At 47.6% G+C, this 22,146-nt stretch overlaps 1 protein-coding gene across 1 annotated transcript; it reads left to right on the top strand.

Moving 5' to 3' along the window:
- Positions 1–90: 90 nt before the first annotated feature.
- Positions 91–18,938, top strand: COPA (COPI coat complex subunit alpha). Its single transcript, XM_042439265.1, has 33 exons — positions 91–239; positions 753–866; positions 1,425–1,498; positions 1,625–1,705; positions 1,795–1,871; positions 2,281–2,390; positions 4,979–5,088; positions 5,493–5,592; positions 5,884–6,019; positions 6,169–6,251; positions 7,296–7,446; positions 7,767–7,833; positions 7,970–8,045; positions 10,032–10,114; positions 10,202–10,341; positions 10,513–10,598; positions 10,862–11,000; positions 11,165–11,327; positions 11,453–11,599; positions 11,859–12,048; positions 12,636–12,731; positions 12,948–13,036; positions 13,231–13,354; positions 14,191–14,280; positions 14,851–14,960; positions 15,072–15,149; positions 15,754–15,822; positions 15,915–16,051; positions 16,446–16,632; positions 17,007–17,117; positions 17,288–17,449; positions 18,010–18,204; positions 18,369–18,938. Exons 1-33 carry the CDS (start codon positions 200–202, stop codon positions 18,426–18,428), a joined length of 3,675 nt encoding a protein of 1,224 aa, XP_042295199.1. The 5' UTR covers positions 91–199; the 3' UTR covers positions 18,429–18,938.
- The last annotated feature ends 3,208 nt before the right edge of the window (positions 18,939–22,146 follow it).

The raw sequence follows: 22,146 nt of genomic DNA, 5'->3' as shown, positions 1-22,146 counted from the left end.
CTCTAGCCGCATCTCTATGGCCAAAGCGGGGGCGGAGGCTCCGCCATCTTGTTCGGAGGGACGCTCTGGCCGCCATTTCAACGGAGCCTTCCCATAGACTCTCTATGATCCCCGACCGGAAGTGGCGATGGTGTTGGCTACGTGGAAGTGGCTGACAGAGGAAGATTGAACCTAAAGGCAGACCTTCTCCCCGAAGAGGATGCTGACCAAGTTCGAGACCAAGTCTGCGCGCGTCAAAGGTCCCCCACTTAGGCTAATTGACTATTAATTATGATTAATTAACACGGCTGGGAGGGGGGGGGGGGGGGGGGGGGGGGGGGGACTGCATCTTTGAACTGCCATGGCTCCATGCTGTGGAATTCTGGGAGGCATCTATCCTCCTGTGTCAGAGTGTCCTGGTGCCACAGAAAACTACAGTTCCCAGAATTCCATAGTACTGAACCATGATAGTCAAAGTGGTGTCAAAACTTGATTGTTCCTGCAGTGTGGATGCAGCCTATGGTCAGTTATGTTAAGAGAGACTGGGTTGGAGAAACTGAGGCAGAATTGAATGCAGTTTGATACCCCTTTAAGCTGCTGTGGCTGAGGAATCCTGGGATTTGTAGTTTCGATGGGATATCGAGCTTTTTGTGGCTTCCTCTGCAATGCAGAGTTTAATGCAGTTATACGCTGCTTTTAACTGTCATGGCTTGTGGGTCTCCAAGGATGGAAGACCTATTTGAGCAGTGTTCTTGTTCCCTTTCTGGTCCCAGGGCTGAGCTTCCACCCCAAGCGGCCCTGGATCCTCACCAGCCTCCACAACGGCGTCATCCAGCTCTGGGACTATCGCATGTGCACCCTCATTGACAAATTCGATGAACATGACGGTGAGTTCGGAGCCCGTGAGCATGGCAGCCTCCTCAATGCTAGTAAAACTGTACGGTTGCAGTGTGTTTGACGGCGTATGGTGGATCCAGCGGTTTCAAACACACAAGAGATGCTTCTTTCCCTGTTGGAAAGCTTCCTAGAACCTTTTCCAATGCGGAGCAATGGGTGTTTCGTTGTTGTTATTGTGCGCCTTCAAGTCCTTTCCAACCTACATTGAGCCGAAGGTGAACCTATCGTGGGATTTTCTTGGCAAGGTTTCATCAGAGGAGGTTTTCATAGAATCATAGAGTTGGAGGAGACCTTGAGGGTCATCCAGTCCAACCCCTTTATTCTGCCATGCAGGAACTCTCCATCAAAGCACCCCCACTTTGACAGATGGCCATCCAGCCTCTGCTTAAAGACCTCTAAGGAAGGAGACTCCACTACAATCTCCAAGGAAGGAGTGTGTTCCAACGTCAAACAGCCCTGACTCTTAGGAAGTCCCATTTCCCATTGCCTTCCTTCCTTTGGAGTCGACCTGGGGCTGACTGGATCTCTGGTTGTGTTTTGTCTTTTAGGCCCAGTCAGGGGTATCGATTTCCACAAGCAGCAGCCTCTCTTTGTGTCCGGAGGAGATGACTACAAAATTAAGGTAAAGAGGGTCCTGAGCTTGGAAAAGTTTGTTTTAGCCATTTGCTGTATATACGCAAGTCTAGAAGTTTTAGCAGCTGAGTTGCCAGGAAGTCTGCCATGCTTCCTCCGTTTTTCTCTCCTTCAGGTCTGGAACTACAAGCTCCGTCGCTGCCTTTTCACCCTCTTGGGGCACCTGGACTACATCCGCACCACCTTCTTCCATCATGTGAGTTTGAAGAAAGTCTCTTGCCTCCTTTCGCTCTGAAGAGCTTCTGTCTGGTGAAATATACCCGCCTTCGTTTTCTTCTTTTGTAGGAATACCCCTGGATCCTCAGTGCTTCCGACGATCAGACGATCCGGGTTTGGAACTGGCAGTCCAGGACTTGCGTTTGGTAATCCGGAGAAACAGTTCTTCGTGGCAGACCTGCAAAGCCAGATCTGTCTGTTTGCAGCGCCCAAACATTTGTGAAAGCATGAGCATCCGTTCTCTAGTCATTAGGCAGAATCAGATGCTTTAATAAATAGTCGACCTGTCATCGCTTTCTGTAGTTCCTTCCAAAATGTTCCCACAATTCATGTACCTGATCCTTAGAATACAATGCTGTCAAAGATAGGTGCAAGAGGTTGGTAAGCAATGCCACGCAGACACGAAGCCTACTGGGTAGATTTAGGTTGTGCTAAGTCCTCCAGTGTGAATCTGTGTTATGTTATGTTTTCATTCTACTATATCTTTGGCCCAAATCGGAAAGTGAGCCCTTGCTAACGCGTGTGCCTGTTTCTCCTTCCTCGCCTCCTTTCTAGCGTGCTGACCGGACACAACCATTACGTGATGTGCGCCCAGTTCCACCCTTCGGAGGACCTCGTGGTGTCGGCCAGCTTGGACCAGACTGTGCGGGTTTGGGATATTTCTGGTGAGCTGCGCAGGTCGAGGGGGTTGTCTGGCAAACAGGCCTTGCTGAAAACTGCAGTCCCTGAAAGCAGAGCGCAACTGAGACAGGAGATAAGGAAGGGGAGTTGGGGTAACCCTGGGCAAGATGGAGTAGCAAGAAGAGAAATGCATGCACACACACACGCAAATGGCAATGGGCCAGTTTAATAGAAGATGCCATGGACTCTTGGAAGAACAGGATACACTAGGAATGTTTATGATATGGCTTCTTTTGCTATTTTGCACTCAAAGATCAGGTATCCAGCTGTTCCATCAGCACAGCCATGATGTGCAACCAGAATTTAGATAGACTGCCTCCAGAGTTGGAGATTTGTTTTACCCATCGTGACCCATAGCTGTACACAGACTGCCACCTTCTTTGGGATTTACCCATTTCCTATCCAATACCTTCTTTTAAAACAGTGGTTTTCAACACAGCTAGAACTTAAATTCCTTAACCGAATTCCAGGTTTCATCCTTGAGAAAGTGAGCCCTGGCTCTCTGCGAAGACGCAAAACTCACCACTTTCTGGACTGCAGTTTTCAGCCGGGCGGTTGCTGGGGTTTTGTAGCACACGTTCAGACATGACCCAGCTGTGTTGGTGGAGAGGGCGGTGGGTGCGCAAGGCATGTGCTCCCTAACCAGGAGAGCTTCATAATCTCTTCTGTCGATACCTGTGTTGTTCCATTCGCTTGCTTCTCCTCTTGGCAGAATATGGTTCCCTGAAACTGCATGAAAAGATCCCAAAACATTCCCACAAAACACTAATTTTAGAACAAGCCAAATACATTTCTCCAACAGCAGCTGTGCAGAGTAGAACTGTATTGCTAAGGTCTTGTCATAAACCAGTGGTCCCCAAACTGTAGTCCTTCAGGTGTTTTGGACTTCAAGTCCCAGAAGCCCCAGCCAAGTTGGCCAAGCCGGCATCTGTGTCGACAGTGCAGATGGGAACGGTTCTGTCCTCTGCCCCCTTGGACCCTGCTCCGTTTCTGGGACGGCAGAGCACAGCATATTTTATTTATTTAAAACATCTCCTACTTTCCTCCAGTATAGGATTCAAGGCAGCTTATAGCCATTTAAAACCACAGCACAACTCAAACCGAAAACAACTTTTGACAAAGGTTACAACACAGCGAATCCCGAGTTGTATTTTTAAAATTCCAAGTTAAAACACATGTAAAATACAATGAAAGAGAAGCACAACACTTCATCCGAAAGCATCCCCTTGTTCTGCCAAGAGGAAGAGAGAATGAGGGAATGGACACAGGTTGGGTCTGGCGTCCGGTTGCTGTATTAAAATGCATGGGGGGGGGGCTCCTTGTGTTGTAATGATGAAGCTGCCTTGCTTGTGACACTAACCACAGCCTCTTGGTGGAGTTTCAGAATGACCTCTTTCTTTCCTGCCCTCGTTTTAATCCAGGTGGAAGCTGCACTTGCCCTCAATGTTTGGATGGTGGGGAGGTGGGCGGGAAGCTTAACTCCATTGCTATATCAGCAATCCGGCGTCCTTTTGAATGGCTGAAGCTAACCACAATTAACCACGTTTTTTTTAACCAGGCCCTCTTTCTTCTTATAGTCAGGGTTTGGTGAGGTTCCTGGCAGTAAATAAGCAGGAATGGGGCAATGTTGGCAGCTCTGGAGCAGGGGTGGGGTTTGGGGGTTGCAAGTCCCAGCAGTTGCCCAGCCTCATGGGTAAGGAGTCTTGCAGGCTATGTCCGGTGTGCTGCTTTGTCTTCAGTCTTGACCTGGTCATTCAGGATCCATTTTAATACCAGCTCCCCTGCCTGCGCATGAATCAGCTCTTCGTTTTTTCTCTTAACCGCCGCTCTGCTCTTTCTCACACTCCTCCTCCCCATTTGCTCCCTCCCACAACATGAAAAAGCTGGTTCATTCTGGAGGTGTCCTCCTTTCCCTCTGGACTTGGGTAGTTACTGCAGAAATTTCCCATCTGCCGTTCAGTTCCCCTTGCTGCCTTCTTGCAGCCTCACGGTGGGACGCTTTCTCCTTGGACCAAACATTCCCCATTGATCCTTCTGCTCCCAGCTCAGAAAGGAAGAAGAGGTGACCCATATGCCTTACAGGATTTCTCTCTCCACTGTGTCGGGATCCCTGTCTGGTTTATGGTAACCTGAGCGGTTGTGTTAACAGTCAAGCTAGTTGTTCAAACTGTTCTCCTCTTCATTTTGTTTTAAAAAACATCAAAATATTTAGGGTCCAGTCAGCTAGGAACAGGTTTGCCTTTTTCATTTGTTCCCTTTGATTCGCAGTGTCATACTCCAGGTGACTTTGACAGCAGCGTTCCTGGCTTGGTGAATTTCATTTCCGGTTGTAAAAAGGTGTTAGTTTTCCTAGCAAAGCATACAATTTATGTTTATACAAACTAGAAATAGGTTTTTGTGTTAGCAGGTGTCCTGGAGGGGAAAACAGTGTGATCTCATCTCTGTGTTCCTGGTTTTATGTCTGATTCTGTTTCATTTAAATATGTGACCCTTCCCTGGATTTTGCCATAGGCTGCCAGTAACCTTGTATTTGCTTCCTCTGTCGCTGGTTTCTTCCCCTCCCCTCTGGAAGGCCTAAGGAAAAAGAACCTCTCCCCTGGAGCTGTGGAGTCTGATGTCCGAGGGATCACCGGAGTAGATCTTTTTGGTACAACAGATGCGGTGGTGAAGCATGTCCTCGAGGTACACCTGAGGGTTTGGGTGGAGAGGGGGGTCACAAAACCATAGGATCCTAGAGATAGTAGGGACTTCCAAGGGCATCAAGTCCAATCCTTTGACCACATTCCAGCTTGTCAGTATCCTTCTTGACCTGTGATGCCCAGAATAGTGCATGGTATTCCAGATTACTGAAAAGTACTCCAACTCAGTCAGTCTTGAAAGATGCCTAGCCAATCTCTGTTGAAAGAGCTCCAAGGATGGAGAGTCCACCAGCCTCTGAGACAGTCTGTTCTGTTGTCGGAGAGCTCTTAGGGTAAAAAAGGTGGAATCTCTTTTCTTGGAATTTGAATCCATTGGTTCAGGTTCTAATCCCTGCAGCAGCAGAAAACAAACGTCAGCTTTGACCTGAGACCCTTTCCTCCTCTTAGGGACACGACCGAGGTGTGAACTGGGCTGCCTTCCATCCCACCATGCCTCTCATTGTGTCTGGGGCCGATGATAGGCAAGTCAAGATTTGGCGGATGAATGGTAAGCGCCACTTTTTCTTTCTGGAGAACAGTCCTGTTCAATAAAACTCACAAACTCCACTGTGATCCTGGCAGGACCCTTCTCGCTCCCCTGCCTGGGTTGGCAAAAGATGTGTGGGCAACCTTGGAGTCTCTTGGGAATGTTTTTCACCGCATGTCCCAGGTGTTCAAAGGGACATACCAAAGGAGTCACTTGTCGATTTTTAAATTCCTTTATAAAAAGCTGGGCAGAGTTACTAGAACAAGGTGCAAGGGATTAGTGTGGACCTTAAGCATGGCCCTTCTTCTCCAGAATCGAAAGCCTGGGAGGTGGACACCTGCCGCGGCCATTACAACAACGTCTCCTGTGCCGTGTTCCACCCCCGCCAGGAGCTCATCCTTAGCAACTCGGAGGACAAGAGCATCCGCGTCTGGGATATGTCCAAGCGGTGAGTGGCCATTTGCGCTATCCCTCCCATGCTTGAGACAATGTTCTGAACAATGGTTCACAGTTTCAAGCAAAAACTCCAGCTGGCATTGGCTTATGCATCAATTCCTCCATCTCTGTTTCTCATTCTCTTCCTCTCTTCCTCCCCAGCACCGGTGTCCAGACTTTCCGCAGGGACCATGACCGCTTTTGGGTGTTGGCGGCTCACCCTAACCTTAACCTCTTCGCTGCAGGTAAAGATATCTTTTCTGGATGAGTCAGGTGCCATTCCATGACTGAGAACCGTCTCCAAAAGACTAATATTAGCTACATCAAATATAGGAAGCATTATACTGGAGCCATCAGGCAGACCCAGCAGCATCGGGGACTGCCTGGAGGAAGAGGCCCCTCCCTCTTCAACTGTCATCTTGGCCTCAGATGGAGCCATCAGGCAGACCCAGCAACATCGGGGACTGCCTGAGAGCTGGTGGAGGACTACTTCTGCCGCTGCCCCCCCCCCCATGTCACCTGGGAAGAAGCTCCCCAGAACTGCGGAGGACTGTCTTGCCGCTGTGGTGGCTTTTTACCCGGGGGGAGGGGTCAGTGAGAGAGGGGTGTTTTTATGTATTCTTAATTGTTTTATTGATATTTGCTGTGAACCGCCCTGATCTATGGAAGGGCGGTATAAAAATAATAAATTTATTATTATTTATTATTATCCTCCATTATCAGATATACCTGTGCACTGGATAATTTTAAAACGTAATCCTCTGTACAAGAGCCTGTGTGATGTAGTGGTTTCAAGTGTTGGACTACCCATCTGGAGACCAGGGGTTACCTTGGGCAAGTCACCCTCTCTCAGCCCCAAAGGAAGGCAAAGGCAAACCCCTTTAGAACAAATCTTGCCAAGAAAACCCCAATATGTTTCATCATCTCCAGAGTCAAAGTCCAGTGCTCAAACCACTATACCACACTTGCTCTATATAGCATCCTATGGGTAATAATTTTTTTGTGTGTGTGAGAATACTAGTCTGTATCTTGAAATCTTGATTTAACAAGGCACTTGTTGTGAATGAACTAATACACAAGTCCGTATTGCTGAAGTTCTGTTGATGTTTCCCCCTCTTCCCCAGTTTTAGGGAATGCTTCTTTTTTTGCATTTCCTTGTTTCACAGAGTCAACAAGGGGATGAAGAGTTCCTGCATACCAGTGCTGTAACATTTTCTGGTGTAGATCTGTTTAAATCTTTTTTACTGTGATGGGCTTGAAATGCAATTTCTCCCCTTGTTGGTTTCCAGGCCATGATGGAGGCATGATTGTCTTCAAGCTGGAACGCGAGAGACCCGCCTACGCCGTTCATGGCAACATGCTCTACTATGTGAAGGACCGCTTTCTCCGTCAGTTGGACTTCAACAGCTCCAAAGATGTCGCGGTGATGCAGCTGAGAAGGTAAGGGTCAGGTGTCTGAGGTGCCTGGAGACCTTTTAGTGGGTCAGTTCAGGCTTCCAAACTGAGCTTTGGAAGTCCCCCAGGCCATTTCTTATTTATATATTTAAATCCAGAAGTAACCAAATCTGTGCTGACTGAGGAAAAGATGTAATTTCCACTAGTTAATGGCCAAGTGCTTCTTTTAATAAAAAGATCTTTACCTGCTAGAAGGGAGGGGCCAGAGCCAGCCCTAATCTCTTGTGGCAGGTAGTTCCACACTTTCCCTATCTGGTTGCTGCTCATGCAACGCAAATTCATGACTCCCTTCTTCTCCTTCTCAGTGGCTCCAAGTTCCCTGTGTTCAACATGTCCTATAACCCTGCAGAGAATGCTGTCCTCCTTTGTACGGTAAGTTGATGCTCACATTCTGCATCATCAGAAGAAAGGCTTTGTTGAGAACTCCATGTCTTTTCCACATTTGGGCCATCTCTTAGCATTGTAAAGACTAACTTTTCTCTCTTTCTCTCTCCCTCCTTCTCCTCAGAGAGCCAGTAACCTGGAGAATAGCACCTATGACCTGTACACCATTCCAAAGGATGCCGATTCCCAGAATCCTGATGGTAAGCTGGGCAGGGTGGCACATCTGTCATTTGCTTCATTCCTCCACAAGCAGCCCCCTTCTCCACCGATCCCGCAGAGCCGGCAGGCTCCTGGCAAGGCCCTTCTGACTTGAAAAATTCATGGGTTTTGTCCCTCTGTTTTTATGGTTCCGAATATATATTTTATAAATCAGTTATTAGAAACTCTCCATCCTGCCTCTTCCCACAGCAGGGTCCCTTCCCCGGCTCCCCTCTTGTGATGGATTTACTCCGCCAATCTGCTCTTTATCCTGAGTGCGCCTGGCTGCTTTTGAAGCGGCTGTAAAAGTGTCCAGCATTGATTCTCTTTCCCTCCTGGCAAATTCTCCATCAAAACTTGAGCGTCCTGCAAATCAAAACTGAGCTGCTGGAAGGCTGTCCATCCTTCCTTACGTTCCACTGGGGAGTTCCAGTTCCACCTGGCTCCCCCTCTGCCTCTAACGTCATGGCAGTAAAAGGTCCTCTCTTTCTCTCCCATTAGCAGATTGATGGCTTTCCCTCATGCTGCCAGAAGCCGTTAGCCATAAAGGCAGGGGAAGCATCTTCCTCTTGCAGGGTGTGGAAATTCCACTGGTTCCATTTTGGCCTTGTTTTCATTGGGGTCATTCCCACATAAGTTTTGGGGATGTTTTCCCATCTTCTTCTTATCCTGCAATAACGGAAGAGGGAGCGGGGCTTGTGAAGAATTTCTTCCCTCGCTTTCCATTTAAGAAGAATGTTGGAGAAAGTCTCTTTTCTTGGAGAGAGAGAGAGAGACAAGGAAGGAAGGAGGAAGGCCTAGCTTGCCAATAGAAGTCATGGTGTGCTATATGTATATTCTTTATCTGCTTTCTATAGTTTGCTGCCTTTAGTTTACTGTTTGCTGCCTTTTAACAAGGAAGTGGGAGCTCCTCCAAAATATCCTGTGTCAGTTAGATGACTTTGGAGAAGTCCCTGAGAAACTACAGTGGATCCTTGTTATACGCTGGGGTTTGGTTCCAAGATCTCCCGTGTATAACAAAATCCGTGTATGCTCAAGTCCCATTAAATATAATGACAGAGCAAAATGATGTCCCTTATAAAAAATGGAAAATCAAGGTTTGATAGTTGAAATTGATACTTTTTTTTAACATTTTCAAACCGTGTATGCTTGAATCCGTGTATAAAAAATCAGTGTATAAGAAGGGCCGACTGTATTGCGCATATATTTTTAAAGTACTCCCTACAGATGGCCATCCAGCCTCTGTTTAAAACCTTCCAGACTCCATCGCCCTCCAAGGCAGCATCTTCCACTCTTGAACAGCTTTTACTCTCAGGAAGTTCTTGAGCTGGACTATTGAGCATCCATTGCTCTGGGTCTAGTCCCTGGAGCAGCAGTAAACAAGCTTGCTTGATATGACATCCCTTCAGATATTGAAATATGGCCTTCTCTTCCTCAAGCCAAACATATGCAGCTCCCTAAGCTGCTCCTCATTGATCAACCATGCTGACATCAGCTGCTTTCATTTTCTGGGGGCTGTTATCTGTCTTTTAGGGAGCCCCTCTTACATGTCCAGAGCTGCTGCATCGGTTCCCTTGGGGCCACTCTTTCCCAGTGGGGTGCCGCCTCTCTGCCACCAGTGGCTCTGTTTTTCAATGCCAGGCAACAGCTGTTGAGGCACATGTGGTAGGCAGGAGGGGGGACAGTTGGATACAAGACCCCCCCCCCAAGCGCTCGCTTAGTTTGGCGGCAGAGGCATTGCTCATTAGCATGACATAGTGGCCTGTCAGTCCAGGATGCCGGCTCCCCTCCTGTGCCAGCCGGTGGTGGCGCTTGGCTTGTATGTTGGGTGCCCGTGTAGAGAATCCAAAGGACCTGGAATGCAAGCATAGCCTGAGGTTAAATCTGAATTAGCAAGGAAGTGTTGGCAGGGTGAACCACTGATTGATGGGGATTAGGGATGAGCTGGGGGACCTTGATTTGACAGCCTCTCCCTGGTCTTCCTGCAGCTCCTGAAGGGAAGCGCTCATCCGGACTGACAGCGGTCTGGGTTGCTCGGAACCGCTTTGCTGTTTTGGACCGGATGCACTCGGTAAGGCCCAGAAAATGGCAGTCTTTCCCCCTCCTTCCTCCCTCATCCCCCAATGTTATGACTTCCCCGGGTTTTTTCTGTTGGCAGATTCTGATCAAGAACCTGAAAAACGAGATCACCAAGAAGGTTCAAGTTCCCAACTGTGATGAGATCTTCTATGCCGGCACCGGGAACCTGCTGCTAAGGGATGCTGACTCCATCACCCTCTTTGATGTGCAGCAGAAACGGTGAGGCCCTCATGTGGCTGTGTTCTTTCTCTTCTGTGACACCCCATTCAGATCTCAGGACTCTGCACATCCCTGCTGTAGCAAGTGAAATAGGGCAAGGATGGGGAAGGAAGCAAGGGCTACCTGCCTCTTCAGTAACAGCCCTCTTGAACTGGTGGTTGTTCCATACAGGACTCTGGCCTCCGTCAAAATCTCAAAGGTGAAATACGTCATCTGGTCATCTGACATGTCCCATGTGGCTCTCCTGGCAAAGCACGGTAAGACGAGATGTCTCAGACATGATTTAGTAGCTGACCTGCATACTAAGTGTCTGGTTAGCTCAGGGGATGGTAGACAAAGCACAGCCCTCCAGTCATTGGGGAATTGCAACTCCCAGCATCCCCCAACCAGCATTGTCAGTGGTAAGTATCTCTGCTCCTACCATTATCCCAACCTGTCCAGTGCATGGATTCCAGCTCTGTTCCCCTGGTGGCTCCTGAAAAGTCTGCTCTCTTTTGAATTGTGTCTTTTTCTTCTCCAGCCATCATGATTTGCAATAGGAAGCTGGAGTCGCTCTGCAACATCCATGAGAACATCCGGGTCAAGAGTGGCGCTTGGGATGAGAGCGGGGTTTTCATCTACACCACCAGCAACCACATCAAATATGCTGTGACCACTGGGTAAGCCACGGACAGGCACTTAGGCACACAAGAGGCCTAAAGATCTAAAAGGCACCAGATTCCTATCTTCTCTTGGAAGCTAAGCAGGGTCAGCGCTGATTCATGCTTGGATGGGAGACTGTCTCTGAACACCAGGTTCACTCTTTCTTTATTCCACCTCATAGCGATCATGGCATCATCCGCACTCTGGACTTGCCCATCTACGTGACACGGGTGAAGGGGAACAATGTCTACTGCCTGGACCGTGAGTGCCGCCCCCGGGTGCTGACCATCGATCCAACCGAGTTCAAGTTCAAGCTGGCTCTAATCAACCGGAAATATGATGAGGTGGGACAGGAGGAACAGCATGTTTTGTGGGCTTCCTGCTAGCCATGCCCAGCCTGGGTTTGAGCAAGGTGTCCTGGAGAGAGAGTTGTTACTAGAACAGTAGCGCCCTTTTCTGTTCCCTTTAGGTGCTCCACATGGTGCGTAACGCCAAGCTGGTTGGCCAGTCCATTATCGCCTACCTCCAGAAGAAGGGCTACCCTGAAGTTGCCCTACACTTCGTGAAGGATGAGAAGACCCGGTTCAGTCTGGCTCTTGAGTGTGGCAACATTGAGGTAAGACATGGACCTGATATCCAAAGGAAAAGGGAGGTGAGGGAATCTTCCCCAACAGCTGAATTCAGTTCCAGAGAAATGGTGAGGAACTGTGTTCAAGTGGTTAGCAAAGGCAAAGGGAGAAAGGCCAAACAAAAGCCAGGAGTATTTTAGCTTGAGAGTTCTTGTTCCCAATAACTAAGCTTTGGAAGTAGAGGGAAATGTATATACAACTGGGAAACCACAGAACCACAGTGTAATCTTTTTTGTGTTGTGTTAGATTGCCCTGGAGGCAGCCAAGGCCTTGGATGACAAGAACTGCTGGGAGAAACTGGGAGAGGTGGCCTTGCTCCAGGGGAACCACCAGATCGTGGAGATGTGCTACCAGCGCACCAAAAACTTTGACAAGCTCTCCTTCCTCTACCTGATCACAGGCAACCTGGAGAAGCTGCGGAAGATGATGAAGATTGGTCAGTCTGAGACATCATTATTGTTGTCATTGTAACTGGTCACCCCATATATCCGCAGGATCAGTAACCGTGTTTTCACTTAATCATGGTTACTTAAGAACAGTCTCTGTAGGCATCGGGAGGTCTTCCAGAGTGATTCTATGGTCAGCTTCCAGCAGACAGTTTGGAAATGTATCTTGCCCAGATAAAGGGGGGCAAGGCGGATTATTATTATTATTATTATTATTATTATTATTAATTTTATATCCTGTCTGTCTCCCAGTACCAGGAATCAAGGTAGTTTACAATATAGTTATGAACATGGCAAGTTTAAAAAGTATACACAAAATTTCAGTAAAAGTATAAATCTAAAAACTCTGTAAAAGACACTGGAACAATTGATGAAGTAAAGAACATTAAAAGTCATTTCTAAAAATCTATCTGAAGCATAAATGGCCCAGCGCATTGTATCCTTAAAAGCCCATCCTGAAAAAAGGAAAGACAGTTGGCTTTGGTTTCGTAGGGAGAGGGATGGTGGCTCTCGTGGAAAGAGAGAATGTGGTTTTCTGGTGGAGTGACCCTTCTTCCTTTCCCTTCCCTCTCTCCAGCTGAGATCCGTAAGGACATGAGTGGCCACTACCAGAACGCCTTGTACCTGGGAGATGTGGCTGAGAGAGTGAGGATCCTGAAGAACTGCGGGCAGAGTGAGTAAACATTGGATCTGGGGATCCCTAGCAAAAGCAGTCCAGCTTCTGAGAACGGGAGCCTACCCTGCCCTGCTTCCCATCCATTTAGGGCAGACACTCCTCAGATGCAATGGAAGTGGCAGCAATCTAGGCTTGCTGAAATTAACTTAGTGAGATCTCTGCAGTGAAGTTTGTCTCATCTTGGCCTTCCTCTTCCTTTGCTTGCTTCATCAGAGTCCCTGGCCTACCTCACAGCTGCTACTCATGGCTTGGAGGAGGAAGCCCAGAGCTTGAAAGAGACCTTTGACCCAGAAAAGGAAACAGTAAGTACAACAGTGTGTCCATTCTGGTTGGGGTCATCTTCTTGTCCAGCGGCTGGTGGAGAGGGGTCAGAAGTGTCTTAAGTGAAAAAGGGGGCTAGAAGTTAAGGAGCTTTGCTAGCAGGCATTTGGCCCTCAGATCTCAGGGCCTGCAGGGCCTTCTGAACATTTTTGTTTTCCTCCTCCTCTTCCTTCAGATTCCAGATATTGACCCCAACGCCCAGTTGCTCCAGCCGCCGCCTCCCATCATGCCTCTGGACACCAACTGGCCCCTGCTGACGGTCTCCAAAGGCTTCTTTGAAGGCACAATCGCCAGCAAAGGTATGGAGATTCCCAGGGGCGGTTATTGCCCTAAATTCTCTCGGGCCTCAAAAGCCCCTGGCAGATGTCACCCAAAGTGAGAAGAATTCCTTGACTCCAAGAGCTCTTCAAGAGCAAAATGCCTCAGAGGGTGGTAGACTCCATCTTTGGTGAGTTTTAAGCAGGTGCTGGATGGCCATCTCCCAGGTGTCCTTTTAATAATAATAATAATAATTTGTTTTATTTATATACTGCTATTCCAAAGATCATAGCAGTGAACAGCAAGGAAGCTAATCAGCAAGGAAGCTAATTTGCCCCCAACAATCTGGGTACTCATTTTAGCTCCCTCCTCGGAAGGATGCAAGCCTGAGTCGAGCTTGGGCCCTTTGCTGGTCTTGAACTCGCAACCTTGTGGCTTTGAGTGAATGGCTGCAGGACAGGCATTGAACCACTGCGCCACCAGGGCTTTTGTTGTGGATTCCTACCTGGCAGAATGGGGTTGGACCAAGTGGCCCTTGGCTTCTGTGATTCTGGGCTGCCGTTTGTCAGTTGCTCCCAAATGCCCCCAAACACCCTCTAGGGCCTATTTTCACCGTGTTTTTAGATCTTCTTGGACCATTTTATGCCCAGGAGTAACCATTTTTAACCAGAGGTCACTTTCTGTTTGGAAAAGAGGCCTTTCCTAGACCTAATTGGTCTGGAGGGGGCAACCATGGTAAAAGTGCCCTCCACAACCCTTAAAAGGTATTTTGTGGCAAAAAAACCTTCTTTGGGATTGCCATGATATACTCACCCCTGCCACTGGCTCTGTCTGGTCTCCCATGACAGGTCTGACCGTTGAGCTTTCTTCCCCGCAGGCAAAGGAGGCGCCTTGGCAGCTGACATCGACATTGACACCGTGGGCACCGAAGGCTGGGGGGAAGATGCCGACCTGCAGCTGGATGAAGGTGAGAGGGCTCAGCAGCTGGATCTGGGGCTTCTCTCTAGGTCCAAGCCAGTGCCTTCCAAAATCCCAGCCTGCTTTTACTACATCAAGGTGGAAGGACCATGCGGAGTGAAAAAGCAAACGTGTTACAGCATCTCTGTATGCATCAGGTGTAACAGTTCATGCCTGACCATACATAAAATTGTCCACATGTGTGGCTGAGAGAGTGACACCTTTGCTTTCCGATGGTTCAGTGTACACAAACCTGGTTTTGTGCGCAAAATTATTTAAAATATGATACATAAGTTACCTTTAGGCTATGTGTATATGTGAAACATACATACATTTCATGTTTAGACTTGAGTGGTATGTATATGCAGAGATTCCAAGATCTGAAATCCAAAATACTTCTGGTCTTCAACATTTTGGATCAGGGAGACAACCTGTTGAAAGACAGAAGTGAAATCATATCAAGGTCAATTTTGAGAAAGTATTTAAATAATCCATAGGATGAAAACAGTTTAAAGGAAACAACATGCATGTTGTCACTCTCTATTTCTCACCCATTGCCCTAATCCTCTCTGTTTTACAGATGGTTTTGTGGATGCTGGGGAAGGCTTTGGGGATGAAGCCCTGGCCAAAGGCCCAGAGGAAGGAGGCGGATGGGAGATCGAAGAGGACCTTGACCTCCCGCCTGAGCTGGTAAAGGAGCTCCATGGATTTCATTGTCAACTGGTGGGATTTGCTTGTTCTCCTCCACCTCCACATTGTCTAATGGGCTCACCCTTTTCCTTTTCCCCCTCATCCTTCTAGGATGTCCCTGCTGGTCCCACCGGGGAGGCAGAAGACGGCTTTTTTGTACCACCCACCAAAGGCACCAGTCCTGCCCAGGTAAGAGGGCCAGTCCTACCAGCCCAAAATGGACGGCAAGAGAGCAGACACAAAAGGGAGTGGCAGGAAGGGAGAGGATTAGAGGCAGGCATGTGATGGTTTGCAATGATCAGTCGCCATGCACAGAGCAAAGTCAATCGGATTTCTTCATCCGTTATTCCTCTGCTTAAAGTGAGAAGATGGTGGGCCTTAGTATAATTGATAAATGAAGATCCATAAAGGTATCCTTTGACATTTCTCCTGCCAAACACAAGAGGTTATTTTTTTTTGTGCTAAGGAAGGTTCCTCAGAATCAGGATTTGATCCTCTGAAAGATCTGTAATGATAGAGCAATATAATTTTTACTCATTGGTCTTTTTCACTTCTAGTTGCCTTTTTATTCCTTCTGTGTTTTAGTTAGCCTATGAGTTGTAGTTTGAGCCCTACACAGGCATTATACTATATATGGGATGTTTTTCTTTTTTCTTCCTTTTATGTTCTTTTTTTCTTTGTTTTGATCGGATGTTGTCTCTTTGTCTTTATGATTCAGAATTTAATAAATACTGTTTCAACCTTCCTCTTGAATGCTGGGGTCCTAATCGTGGAACTTTCCCTGACTTCTTAGGTCTGGTGTAACAATTCCCAGTTGCCCGTCGACCATATCCTGGCCGGATCTTTTGAGACAGCCATGAGGGTAAGGGGCTTGTGGGAGAAAGGCTGCAGTCTGCTTGATATGGATCCCAAATATTCTTATGCCGCTTCCTCATCTCCCTTTCCCTTCTTCAGCTCCTTCATGACCAGGTGGGAGTAGTCACCTTCGCCCCCTACAAGCAGCTCTTCCTGCAGACTTATGCCCGGGGACGGACGACCTACCAGGCCCTGCCCAGTCTCCCCGCCATGTATGGATACCCCCATCGCAACTGGTAAGTGGCAATCCAAACACTGTGCTGGGTTCAGTGTTCTTTCTGCAGGGGTTGGAGGCTGCCCAGACCTGTGGGACCTGGTTGTTTGCCATGGGTTGACACACTTTACAAGCCCTTGTTTCTAGGCTCCCATCAGCTAATGGCAGGTCACAGTGAGGCCAGAAATCTTCCTTTCTCTGAGCAGCTTTATTTTCAGCGCTGTCCATTTTTACTTTTACTCAGAGATGGAAAGAATATTCAAAAACGTTCAACCAATTGACAGTTAAGGTGATTCTTAAATGTCGAGAATCCCTGGCGAGGGGAATCCTGTGCCCACAAAAAAGGCCAAAGCTCACGCCAGGAGTGACTCTTAAAGAAAAAAGAAAGATCTTTTCCCCTCTCTCCTCCAAACCAGGAAGGATGCTGGCTTGAAAAACGCCCTGCCGGCTGTTGGCTTGAAGCTGAACGACCTGATCCAGCGGCTGCAGCTGTGCTACCAACTGACCACCGCCGGAAAGTTTGAGGAAGCGGTGGAGAAGTTCCGCTCCATCCTCTTGAGCGTTCCTCTGCTGGTGGTGGACAACAAGCAGGAGATCGCAGAGGTGAGGGCCAATATGTTTATTGAAGCCATGAAGCAGCAGGACTGAGAAATGAGGTGGAAAGCAAAACATTTCAACTTCTGCCACCTTCAATTTGTAAAGATGAAACTGAGCTGCATCCAAGGAGGCTGTTTGGGATGCTTTGTTTTCCATGTTGGCTGCATCTGCACTTCAGAAATGATGCCGTTTGACGCCACTTTTAACAGCCATGGCTCCATGCTCTGGAATCCTGAGATTTGTAGTTTCTTTTGGCACCAGAGGCTAAAAAGTATGCAGAACTACAACATTCCATAGCCTTATGGTTATGTGGCATTGTGTCTCCCAGACTCAGGACATTTGCCTGCGTTTGTGCCAAGGGTCCCCACTTTTCTTTGCAGGCTCAGCAGCTGATTGCCATCTGCCGGGAGTACATTGTGGGGCTCTCAATGGAGATTGAGAGGAAGAGGCTGCCCAAAGACACCCTGGAAGAGCAGAAGCGCATCTGCGAGGTGAGATGGTGATACAGGTTCTGCCTGTCATCATCATTTATTTATTGCATACCCTGCCTTTTCTGCACCTCCGGGTCTCACAGAATACAGTGGCTGCAGCCCTTTGAAACCAATTTATCTTTGACCCCTGCCTTTGCACCAGAAAGCAACCTGTGTTCTTCTGCCGACAGATGGCCGCCTACTTCACCCACTCCAACCTGCAGCCTGTCCACATGATCCTGGTCCTTCGAACAGCCCTCAACCTCTTCTTCAAGCTCAAGAACTTCAAGACAGCCGCCACCTTCGCTCGACGCCTTTTGGAACTGGGGCCCAAACCTGAAGTGGCTCAGCAGGTAAGGACTTGAAATCAGACCTGGAAGCATTGCCTGAAAAACCTCCAGCCCAGCTATCTTAAGAACCAAATCTCTCTTTATAAGCCCTTTACGGCTGTAAGATCATACAAATAGATCCATCTTTCTATCCCACCATTTCCTCAGGTTTGTTTGGTGGGACCAAGGGAGAAGACGGGGCCTTCTTGGTGGGTGCTCCCAGATTTTGAATCTCTCTTGCTAGGGAGGCCTGGATGGTCCCATCCTTGCTGTCCTTCCACCAGAAAGTTAAAACATTTTAATGCTGTCTGGCTTTTAGAAACTGGCTGGGATGGGCTTCTAATGCCAGGTGCTGCTGCTTTTAATGCATCTTTTAAAATAATGCTTATTACTTATGCATTTGTTGATGCTTTTGCGTAGCTTTAAATCGGTATTGTTTTATAAATAACATTACAGTATTTGCCCTGAGTCTCATTATCGGGGGAAAGGCGAGGATAGAAATGAATAGGATAAATAAGTGCCCTCACTTGTCTCCCTTTGGAAACATTCATTTTTCTCCCTTTTTTCCTTGCCTCTCTTTTCAGACCCGTAAGATCCTCACCGCCTGCGAAAAGAACCCCACAGACGCCTATCAACTGAACTACGACATGCACAACCCGTTTGATATCTGTGCCGCCTCCTACCGGCCCATCTACCGGGGGAAGCCGGTGGAGAAGTGTCCACTGAGCGGAGCCTGCTATTGCCCTGAGTTCCGGGGCCAGATCTGCAGAGTCACCACCGTAAGTGCAAAATGCCTCTGCTTCACTCGCATATAAGCCCAAACCTTACAGGGCTTTGGAGGCCTTTTTGGGGTATCTGGGACATTTCGAGAGATGGGGAGAGAAAAGACCAAGGGAGGGCCCCATTTGCAGGGGCATTAATGCACTCCCATTTGGTCCTCCAGGTGACAGAGATTGGCAAGGACGTCATCGGCTTGAGGATCAGCCCCTTGCAGTTCCGCTGAGTGAGCGCTGGGATCAAGAAGCTTTCTTTCTGGGTGGATTCCCATCTGCCTTCGACTTCTTCTTTCTTCCCCCATTTTTCATTCCATTTTATTTTTTTGACCCTGCTCCCTTTGAACCATCAGCCTCTCTTCCACTAACAACCAGTTCCTGTCCTTCATACTGGACATTCAGAGGGAAACCTAAGCCTTGGTGGTCTGAGACCCCCACTTGTTGCTCACTCCACAAAAAGCAAGTGGTGTTTGGTCTCTGCGCTTCCCTTTGTCAGGGTTGCGGGGCTCCCATAACTTTCCAGTACCTCAGTCCAGCTTTGTTGGTCGTCTTGATGGGCATTGGGAGTGCAAAAGGCTGGAAGAAGCTGCAGGAAGGATGCGCGAGGAGAGCGGAGTTATGAAAAGAAGCATTTGGGGTTGAATTTCTCACACAGTGCTGGAGTAAAAACATTGAAGAGGCTCACACATACTTCTCCATGTCTGCTCTTTGTCGAAACTTAATAAAGTGAAGTTACTTAATGGGAAAGCGTCTCTTGCATTTGCTCAGTCAAGAGGTTTTCTGTTGGCGTAAGAGGAAACAGGAGATCTCAGCAAAAGGATCCACAAATGGGGAAAGGGTTCTTCATAGTCAGGAGGGTCTTTGGGGGTCTTCAGCTAGGAACTCTGGACTCTTTGAACAGGGGAAACCAAGGTTTTGGTGGCTAAACAGCAAGACCAGGGAGAGGTGGATTCCTGAGTTCTTTGCAGGACGCAGAGAAACTCCGCACCAGTTAAATGCCCATCTATAGAGATCCCTGCTTTGCCCTGCATTCTCAAACTCTGGTCCCCCCAGATATTTTGGACTTGAACTCCCAGAATGACCAGGCAGTAGGGCTGGCACTCGGGAATTCTGGGAGGTAGAAGTCCCAAACTGGAGGCTCAGAGTTCGATAACCACTGCCTTTGTAGGAACTGACTGTTTGGGGTATGAAGCTGAGCCAAGTGGTGAATATGTAATCTAAAAAATGGAGAGGACAGTATGCAAATAAAAGCAATATAGATTTTCCACATCTTAATGAGCTTCCACTTGTAATTCCTTGTTTTGCATACTGTCTCTGTCAAGCCTGATGAAAGATTCGGGACACAAGGAGCCCACAAGACAATACAGCCACTGGTCCCCATATAGAGAGGGGTCACCCTAAAGGCCTACATCCTGGAAGAGACTACTAGGGCAGGGTGAATGGCAGGATCCCAAGGGTTGGAGGAAATGGCCTAGAGAAGGGATCCCTCACACCTTCTTTCTGAAAGACTTGCATAATTGCAAAAACCAAGGGAAACAGGAGCGTTCCACCCTTCTGAGTTGCTAAGAGCACAAGCCCCATTACAAAACCATCCCACCCTCTGGGGCTCCCAGTATAAAAACTGGAGAGGTCTCCTGGAAGCCAAGGCAGGCTCTTAAAGGCATGGATGGCAGTGCCAATGCATTTGATAGTCCTGTCCTGATGAGAAATCTGTACTTAGGATAAACAGAACAGGCTATGGAGAAACAAAATGGTTCCCAATCAGGAAAGGGGTCAGGCAATGTTTCACTTGTTTGCAGAAAATATACTAAGAAGAAGGTGGAGTGAAGATAGAAGGAAGGAACATCAGCCATCTTAGATATTGCAAGCGGCCACATATTACTAGTGGAAAACATCATGGACTTCATTAGCAGAAAACATTTCATTCAGCTTTGAGATCTGTATTGGAGGAAAATAGGGTATAAACTCAATAAACATAAATTATCATCATCATCATCATCATCATCCCACCCTTTTCCTAATCTGGGACTCAGAGTGGCTCACAACATTAAAAACCAGTACAGTTAATAAGATACCAAAAAGGCGGGGAAAGGGATTGCAAATGGCGAGTGCCAAAGTTTACCTCAGAAAATTAACCCCTTTTATCCAAAGTGTGAATTAAAAAATAATAAGGATAATAATAGTCATGGTCCCTAAAGCATATTTTTCTCTACCCATTCCTAGCAGTAAACAGAAAATAACAATATATTGCTATTGTTATTCTCACAAAGAAGAAAACAACAGCAAAGTAAATAGCTGCCTATTGCAAAAGGCCAAAACCTGAGGCAAAAAAACGCCTCACGAAAAGTCTGAGGCCATTGCGCTGAGTCTGGGAAAATGCAATAAATGCAGGGTTTTTGAAAAGTCCAGCAAGGCATCAGCTTTGTTTTGTTGACATCCCTTTAGGGCTATTGATTTTCAAATTGTTTTCCTCTGAAGAGGGGCATAGAAATATTTCCATTAAGCGACTCTGAGAAATAAAGTCTTATTCTTATAAACCTGTTGCTTTTTTCCAAAAGGCCTGACCAATTAGGCTCCAATTAAATTAATTAATTAATCTCTAATCAATCTACTCTAATGAGGCCCAATTAGAGTAGACCTATGGGATAAATTGAATTTACATAACTATTGACTAACTAAAATCACAATCCATGGTGTATCTACACTGTCGAAATAATGCAGTTTCACAGCACTTTAACTGCCCTTGCTCCATATCCTAGGGAATCCTGGGATTTGTAGTTTGGTGAGGCAACAGCAGTCTTTGGCAGAGAGGGCTAAAGACCCTGGGACTCAGTGTGGCTCACAACAGGACAATTAATAGCATACAAAAAAGGCGGGGGAAGGATTGCAAATGGTGTGTGTACCAAAGTTTACCTCAGAAAATGAACCCCTTTTATTCAAAGTGTGAAGTAAAAAATAATGATAAGGCTATAATAATAATAATAATAATAATAATAATAGTCCCCAAAGCACATATTTCTTCTCTCCCCATCCCTAGAAGTAAACAGGGAATAACTATGTTTTGTGATTGTTATTCTCACAAAGAACAAAACAACAGCAAAATAAATAGCTGCCAATTGTAAAAGCCCAAAAGCTGAGGCAAAAAACGCCTCATGAAAAGTCTGCCTTGCCTTTCTACCCTCAAATGGACCTCCCAGAAATGCCAAATTCTATCACAGGTGAGTTTAACCTCCCCACATTCCCCCTTCTTTCCTTTCTGCACCCCTTCATTGAAATCCTTGCCTTTTGTCCAGAGCTTGGGACAGTATGGTTGGACTACCGCTCCCAAAATCCTCCTGACCTCCAGGGGTTACAGGTGGCCCACGGACCCCTCAATTCCCAGCCTTGCTTGGGGCAGCGGACTTTGTCAAGGGGGCAGCTGATGGTGGGCAGTGCTGTGGCCTCCAAGAAAGGGAGCCAATGGCATTTCTCACTCACCCAGCAGCCAAACCAGTCCCACTGTGGGTACAGCCCATCTCTGGGGTCTCACCCGGTGCAGTCCGGACCCCTGCAGCCCCTAATGATGCCCCTGCTCCCTTGGAAGGGGAATCCTTTCCCCTCGCATTGACCTGTCTTCTTCCTTTTCCTCTTCTGCAGAGTATCATGGCTCATGGGCTCGCATTGGCACTACCACTGCCCTGGCACTGATTATTGCAAAAGTGTTTATTAGTGGCTGCGTTTTTGCCAGGTGGCCCTGTTGTTCTTTGGGAAGGGAAGGCTATCAAAAAGGGACAAGACCACATCACAGCACCTGAGTCTCCCTTCCCAGGCCTCTCTCCTCACCTGAAGTTACTTTCCACTGGCCCTCAGGAAGCACTTTGGGCTCTGGATGTGGCAGAGGAGGCTTCCCAAACCCCCTGCATCTTTGCCAGAGGAGAATATTGGCCCTTAAGACTGCCATCCTGCATC

This window comes from Sceloporus undulatus, chromosome 9 (genome assembly GCF_019175285.1).
Source record: "Sceloporus undulatus isolate JIND9_A2432 ecotype Alabama chromosome 9, SceUnd_v1.1, whole genome shotgun sequence".
NCBI classification, from domain to species: Eukaryota; Metazoa; Chordata; class Lepidosauria; order Squamata; family Phrynosomatidae; genus Sceloporus; species Sceloporus undulatus.
The sequence above is the reverse complement of the archived record's forward strand: the minus strand, read 5'-3'. Positions and strand labels throughout refer to the sequence as shown.